General features: G+C 42.0%; 1 protein-coding gene across 3 annotated transcripts in view; it reads left to right on the top strand.

Annotated features, from left to right (window-relative positions):
* ZNF280B (zinc finger protein 280B) overlaps nt 1-7,745 on the top strand; it is a 14,971-nt gene extending 7,226 nt beyond the window's left edge. For 2 of the 3 annotated variants that reach the window (XM_024767932.1, XM_024767931.1), the window contains exon 3: nt 5,842-7,745. In XM_024767932.1, coding sequence (XP_024623700.1) covers nt 5,911-7,545 — 1,635 coding nt within the window. In that variant the 5' untranslated portion in view covers nt 5,842-5,910 and the 3' untranslated portion in view covers nt 7,546-7,745. Of the gene's footprint in view, nt 1-5,826 lie in introns of all 3 variants that reach the window. The other variant, XM_024767933.1, reaches the window with a different exon arrangement.
* The last annotated feature ends 253 nt before the right edge of the window (nt 7,746-7,998 follow it).

Genomic DNA, 7,998 nt, shown 5'->3' with positions numbered 1-7,998 from the left:
TTTTTTTTTTTTTTTCTTCTTTTTTTGCGATTATACTCTTTTTAATTTTTTAAATTAAATTAAATTTTAAAAACTTTATTTATTTTTGGCTACGTTGGGTCTTTTTTGCTGCGCGCGGGCTTTCTCTAGTTGCGGCGAGCGGGGGCTACTCTTCATTGCGGTGCGCGGGCTTCTCATTGTGGTAGCTTCCCTTGTTGTGCCGCACAGGCTCTAAGTGCGTGGGCTTCAGTAGTTGTGGCACGTGGACTCAGTAGTTGTGGCTCGCAGGCTCTAGAGCACAGGTTCAGTAGTTGTGGCGCACGGGCTTAGTTGCTCTGCGGCATGTGGGATCTTCCTGGACCAGGGCTCGAACCCGTGTCCCCTGCATTGGCAGGCGGATTCTTAACCACTGCGCCACCAGGGAATTCCATTTACTCTTTTTTAAAAAATTGAAATGTAGTTGACATATAGCAATATTTTAGTTTCAACTGTGCAACAGAATGATTCAATATTTGTGTGTATTGAGAAATGATCACACTGTAAGTCTAGTTAACATCTGTCACCACACAGTTACAGTATTTTTTCTTGTGATGAGACCTTTTAGGAGCTACTTTCTTAGCCACTTTCAGATACGCAGCACTGTTTTACTAACTGTAGTCACCACGCTGTATACTACATCCCCAGGACTTATTTATCTTTAATTGGAAGTGTGTACCTTTTGACCCCCTTCACCCATTTCCCCCAACCCCCTGCCTTTGCTACCACCAATTTGATCTATTTATGACCTCAGGTTTTTTTTTTTTTTTTTTCGGTACGCGGGCCTCTCACTGCCGTGGCCTCTCCCTTTGTGGAGCACAGGCTCCGGACGTTCAGGCTCAGCGGCCATGGCTCATGGGCCTAGCCGCTCCGCGGCATGTGGGATCTTCCTGGACTGGGGCACGAACCTGTGTCCCCTGCATCGGCAGGCGGACTGTCAACCACTGCGCCACCAGGGAAGCCCCATTTTTTTTTTTAAGGTGTCTTTTTTGTGGTCCTCCACAGCCCCTCTCTTTAAATCATTCTCCACTCACCTGATACTTCCAAACCCTCTCCAAATTCTTAGTCTTAGTGAAAGGAATTGCCTCAGAACTAACAGGCCACTTTTAGGTTGAACTCCTACCCTGCTCATATCTCCTTTGTGGATTCTTCTAAGATGCTGCTCTTGGGAGGAAAGGAAGGAAAAGGGAAAGTGGCTGAATTTCTCTCCTGCCTGCCTGGGTGAAATGTAGTACTCTAACCATACTGTTCTAAGAAAAGGCTTCCCCAAACTGTTGGTCCCCATGATGAGATCTGGCCATAGTCGTCCTCCTGAATCCCAGGATTGCAGGGCTCTCACGTTTGGTATAACAGTGCACCTCAGTGGCTCCCAGACTTGAAGAAAATTGGTTCTATCCCAAGTTTGAACATTTCCTACCTCTTCCCTCACCCTACCTTCTTTTGTTGAATTATTTTTATCCCCTTCTAGATAATTATTTTCTTTTAATGAATATTTGAGTGCTTATTGTATGCCAGGACTGCTTTTGGCCCTTGGGAGAAATCAGTGAACAAAACAGACAAAAACAAACTAAAAAACAAAACAGAATTTCTCCCGTGGAAGGAACTAACAGTTCAGTGGAAGAAGAAAGATAGTATTATAAATATGTACATTCTCTTGTGAAATAAAAGGTGATGTTATGAAATTAGGAAAAATATAATAGAGTAGGGTCATAGGATTGAATGTTGGGTAGGTAGGAGTGTTGTGATTTTAGATAAGGTGGTCAGAGTAAGTCTCTTGGAATAGGTAGGTTTGGACATGGACTTGAAGGAGGTAGAAGTGTTAGCCATGGGGATATCTGGAAGACAAGAATTTCAGGTGGAGACTTTGAAGGGAGCAGCAAGGAAGCCACTGTAGCTGGATTGGAGTGAATGAATGTTAGAGTAGAGAGAGGAGAGGTCAGAGAGGTAGCAAGAGTGGAAGTGGTGGGACTTTCCTGGTGGCACAATGGTTAAGTAATCCACCTGCCGATGCAGGGGACATGGGTTCGAACCCTGGTTCGGGAAGATCCCACATGCCGCGGAGCAACTAAGCCCGTGCGCCACAACTACTGAGCCTGTGCTCTAGAGCCCGCGAGCCACAACTACTGAGCCCGCATGCCACAACTACTGAAGCCCGCGCTCCTAGAGCCCATGCTCCGCAACAAGAGAAGCCACCGCAATGAAGAGCACGTGCACCGCAACGAAGAGTAGCCCCCGCTCACGGCAGCTAGAGAAAGCCTGTGTGCAGCAATGAAGACCCAACACAGCCATAAATAAATAAAATTTTTGAAAGAGAGAAGCCCTCAGGCAAAGGAAGGGGTTTATGTCAGGGCGACCTCAAAAATAAAGTAAAAAAAGAAGAGTGGAAGTGGTGGTGAGGGTCTGTAAATCCTTACTTTTTCTCTCAGTCCATTCTATAGAAATAGTCTTGTTTTTTTGACCATGAACAACCTTGGCTTAATAGTTGTTCTCCTCCTAGACTCCCAGGCTAGATTAGACTCTATTTTTGCGTTCCTTTATCATCCTGAGCTTATTTGTGAAAAAATATTTGTTAAAAAATATTTATGAAAAAATTACTTTTGTTTTGCTTAGTTGCCCTAGGATAGAATCCAAATGTTTATGGCAGTTTTAAGGATCCTGTGAAACCCCCATTTCCCCCAAGGGTCTGTGTTTAATGGATGTTAAATTCTAAGGCAGCAACTGTGTGGGGTTAATGGAGTAGTGGGAAGAAGGAGTGGTGGAGAAGGGACTTGAGTGCTGTGGTGGAGAGAGAGTGACGGGGTTGGGACAAGAATCTGGAGGAGCAGTAATGGGTGAAAAGAGTCACGGGCAAGGGAAGATGGTGAGGGTAGGTACCAGAGGAGTCCTAGTGGTGTAATCTCAGGAAGTTACTTAAGAGGGACTGATGCCTGAAAAAATCTGTTGTGTGGCTATAACAAAACCTATTTAAAGGGCCGTTGTTGAAATGCACAGGAATAACCTGGGAGGTGGGTCATCACCCACTGTTCTCTCAGCTATTTTTGGAGTGAAACCTCTCATTGGCTCCTTGCACAGCCCTTGGCAACTTTGTTGGTGGGGGAAATGAAGTGATTTTTGAGGACTCATCCTTTAGATCTAGCACGTCTTGGCATGTCCAACCTCTCTACCCCGAATTCTCAAGTTTCTGGTAATTGTAGAAAATAAGGACACTAGAGGAGAAGTGATAAGAAAATTCCCATGGTCTGTTGTTACTCTTGTTCTAAATGAACGAATTCATTAACTTATTTGTTTTATGTATCATTCTTTCTCCACTCTTAATTAACTTTTCATCTCGGATGATTGGTTGGATGAAAAGTTAATCAGTATGGTCAACAGCTAAAAATTCTACGAAGATCAGTTAGGTGAAAGTTCAGCAATGTTATTGGAACCCAGTTTATTTTTATTTTTTAAAAACAACAAATTTATTCCCGCAGCTTTGAAGGCTGGAAAGTCCAAGATCAAGGTGCTGGCTGATTTGGTTCCCCACTGAGGGCTCTCTTTCACCTTCCTGTGTCTTCACATTTGGGGGGGTGTTGGGGGAAATAGAGAGGAAGCAAGCTCTGTGATGTCTCTTCTTGGCACTAATCCAGTCATGAGGGCCCTCATGACCTTATCTAAACCTAATTATCCCTCAAAGACCCCATCTTCAAATACCATCACATTGGGGGTTAGGGCTTCAACATGTGAATTTCTGATTCAGACAAGGTTCTCAGAGTAAATTGATAGAAAACATGGAATTAATGGAGCACACTCTGCTCTACAAATAAAGGTTCATATTGATGAGAGTTACTATTTATTAATTCATTTAACAAATTCTGTATTTGTTGAGCTCCCATGCTATGCTAGGCAATGTTCTTTGTGCAGGTGATCCAGCAGTCAACAAAAGACAATTCCTGCCCTTTGGAGTTTACATTTTACTGGATAGACAATAGAAAATAATCAAGATAAATAATGTTTATAATATATTAGGTGGTGATAAATGCTTATAGGTGGAAGAGAAGGGAAGAGAAATTGGGAATGTGAATTAGAGGTTGGTTGGAGTATTTGAGAACCTCTCTGAGAAGAAGGCTTGGAACAGAGCCCTGAAGGTGGTGAGGGGCCAGCCATGTAGGTATCTGAATGATGAGCATTCATATTAGAGGGACAACAAATATAAAGACTCTAAGTAAGGTAAAGTGTTTAGTTTGTTCAAGAAATAGCAAGGAGGTTAGTGTGGTTAAAGTGAAGTGGATGGGGGAGAGGAGTATGAGATAATTGCAGGGGACAGTATATAGGGTTGGAAGTGTGGTCTTACAGGCATTGGAAGGACTTGGCCTTTTACTGAGTGAACCAGAAGGGCATTGGAAGGTTTTGAGCTGAACAGTGATGCAGTCTAATTTGTTTGAATAGCATTACTTTGCCTGCTATGTGAAGACACAGGTGGAGTGAGGCACAAAGCACTGTTGGATTTAAGTTTAGTAGGGATGTCAGGATTAGAGGGAGAAATTTAGGAGACATCAGTGTTGAGTTGGGGTGAGATTATCAAGAGAGTTCATTCCCAATTTGCTAGGCCTGTGCTAAGCGCTTGACATTGAATTATGCTATTTGTTGACCATATGTAGATACTCTTATTCTATTCTTTGAAGTTGACACTTCTTTTCTATATTAACATATATGAAATCAGTATGTGTGAATCAATTTATATATGTGCATTTAATATAAATTTTCTTCCAATTCTAGTACAAAACAAGATGCCATTGAATATTTGATGCTTTTTCTTTTTTTTTAATTTATTTATTTATTTATTTTTTGGCTACGTTGGGTCTTTGTTGTTGCGCGGCTTTCTCTAGTTGCATCAAGGGGGGCTACTCTTTGTTGCGGTGTGCAGGCTTCTCAATGCGGTAACTTCTCTTGTTGCAGAGCATGGGCTCTAGGCACACGGGCTTCAGTAGTTGTGACACGTGGGCTCAGTAGTTGTGGCTCGCGGGCTCTAGAGCACAGGCTCAGTAGTTGTGGCGCACGGGCTTAGTTGCTCCGCGGCATGTGGGATCTTCCCGGACCAGGGCTTGAACCCATGTCCCCTGCGTTGGTAGGCGATTCTTAACCACTGCGCCACCAGGGAAGTCCCGATGCTTTTTAAAAAGAGCTGTTACTTTAAGTCTAAGAAATAAGGATTTTTGCCTTTAAGATACAGAAACACATTTAAAAGTTATAAATTTTCCAAAAAAGATGTAGCTGGGCTTCCCTGGTGGCACAGTGGTTGAGTGTCCGCCTGCCGATGCAGGGGACACGGGTTCGTGCCCCGGTCCGGGAAGATCTCACGTGCCATGCAGCCGCTGGGCCCGTGAGCCATGGCCGCTGAGCCTGCGCGTCCGGAGCCTGTGCTCCGCAACGGGAGAGGCCACAACAGTGAGAGGCCCGCATACCACCAAAAAAAAAAAAAAAGATGTAGCTGGTTAGAATTCCAGCTTAATCTTCTTTGACTCCAGACCACATGTTTCTAAACACTGCACAATGGTGCTTTTGTAAAAATATTCATACTTTACATGTGATTTCACCTAGTGATTAGTTGTTGGAGTTTTGGGTTTTCTTTTTTTAATAGGAGAGAATCAGAATCAGCATAGGGCAAAGCTATGATTCTAGAGTCGTACAGACTTGTAATCATAGGTTTTTAAGCTGTCATTTATCCTCTTTAACTCTCAGTGTCCTTATCTGTAAAATACGGATGTTTATAAATACCCTAGAGTTTTGGAGAGAAATAAATAACGTATTTTTCTGTACTTAACTGATGTGTAGTATGTTTATACTTAGGTGGCAGTTTATATAAAGGAAGCACTGGGACCTGTGGCCACACCCTTCAAGAATAAAAAAATTTAGAAAATGGAACCACCATGTATGTTATGTGAAGAACAAGAGTCAGAACCACAGAAAAGCACAGAAGAAACCAAACAAGTAGACGATGAAGATGCTGAACTGATCTTCGTTGGGGTGGAACATGTAAATGAAGATGCTGAGCTGATCTTTGTTGGGATGACCTCAAATTCAAAACCAGTCGTTTCAAACATATTGAACAGAGTTACCCCAGGTTCGTGTTCAAGGAGAAGACAGTCTGGTCACGTCAGAAAAGATAATGCTCACAAATTGCGGCCTGTAAGTCATGTGATGCCTACATCAGAAGCAATGACTGTCTTACCAGTTTCTGACTCTGAGTCAAGATCAACAGATAGTCCTATTATTATTGAGCCTTTGTCTAAACCTGATTATAAAAATAATTTACTACAAGTCGTGCCTATTAGCTCTTCAGAGTTATGTTCTCCTCCTTTGATTACCTTCACAAGTTCATTGCAGCATCCAGTAGGAGCAGCACTTTCTAGAGGAGGTATGAATAAAAGTCCTCGTGTAACAAAACGACTTTCCACTTCTGAAACAAATAGCACAAATCCCCAAAGGCCTAAACTCAGTAATGGAATCATAGGGGGACACTCTTTAGCTCTGGCCCCTTCAGGTATCTTTCATACAATGACAGCTCAGCAAAGCACACCCTCAGACAGTGTTCATACCTCATTAAGCCATGTTCAGAATGGAGAACCTTGTCCAACAGCTTTTCCAAAGGACAGTGTTCATTGCAAGCCTGTAAGTCCTTTTGGGGAAAATGGACTGGCAAAAACAGACTTTTCGAGTCTAACAAGTCAAAACAAGACTGTTGATCCCACGAAAGGAAATCTGATCATGTTACTTCGTGACTTTTACTATGGACAGCATACAGGAGATGGGCAGCCAGAACAGAAGACTCACACAGCCTTTAAATGCCTCAGCTGCTTGAAAGTTCTAAAAAATGTCAAGTTTATGAATCACATGAAGCACCATTTGGAACTTGAAAAGCAGAGGAGTGACAGCTGGAAAAACCATACTACCTGCCAGCACTGCCACCGCCAGTTTCCCACTCCCTTCCAGCTGCAATGTCACATTGAAAGTGTCCATACTTTCCAGGAGCCCTCTGCAGTCTGTAAAATCTGTGAGTTGTCTTTTGAAACAGATCAGGTTCTCTTACAGCACATGAAGGACAATCATAAGCCTGGTGAAATGCCCTACGTGTGCCAGGTCTGCAATTACAGATCGTCAGCCTTTGCTGATGTAGAAACACATTTCAGAACATACCACGAAAACACTAAGAATTTGCTTTGCCCATTTTGTCTCAAAATTTTCAAAACTGCAACACCATACATGTGTCATTATAGAGGACACTGGGAAAAGAATGTTCACCAGTGTTCCAAATGCCGGCTACAGTTTTTAACTTTCAAGGAGAAAATGGAGCACAAGACCCAGTGTCATCAAATGTTTAAGAAGCCTAAGCAACTAGAAGGATTGCCTCCTGAAACGAAAGTTGTTATCCAAGTGTCACTGGGACCTCTTAAACCAGGATCAGTGGAATTAGCATCCATTACTGTGAACACATCTGATTCTGAACCTTCACCCCCCAGGTCTAAAAGTAGAATTTCAAAAAAACCCCATTAATTCTACTTTCAGTAAATCTGAAGCAAATACTTCAAAGTTAAAAACCCCACTAAAAACAAAAAATCCAAATCATAACATTATTCAATAACATCAAATATAGTGAAACCAATGGATCATTTATGAGGTTTTTCTAAAAACTCATGAAGTACAATATTGTTTGATCTGAATTTTGAGATATTATTAAAAAATATATTACCTGATTTTCATATAACTATCTGGCTTAACACATAAAAGGTGTGTGTGTGTGTGTGTGTGTGTGTGAGTGAGTGAATGGGGGGGAAGAGAGAGAAAAGTGAAAACCTCTATTATTTTGGTATTTCGTGTTATTTGTAAGTTTGAAAGCTCTGCTATACGTATAATCTGTAGAATTTTTTAACAACTTAATTTTATTTTCAACTTTTTCCATGCCTTGAATATTTCAATATTAACTATAGCCAGACTGAAATGGCTTTG

Source organism: Neophocaena asiaeorientalis, unplaced genomic scaffold (genome assembly GCF_003031525.2).
Source record: "Neophocaena asiaeorientalis asiaeorientalis breed wild unplaced genomic scaffold, Neophocaena_asiaeorientalis_V1.1 scaffold828, whole genome shotgun sequence".
Lineage (NCBI taxonomy): Eukaryota > Metazoa > Chordata > Mammalia > Artiodactyla > Phocoenidae > Neophocaena > Neophocaena asiaeorientalis.
Note: the sequence above shows the minus strand (reverse complement) of the source record. Positions and strands in the feature narration are given on the sequence as shown.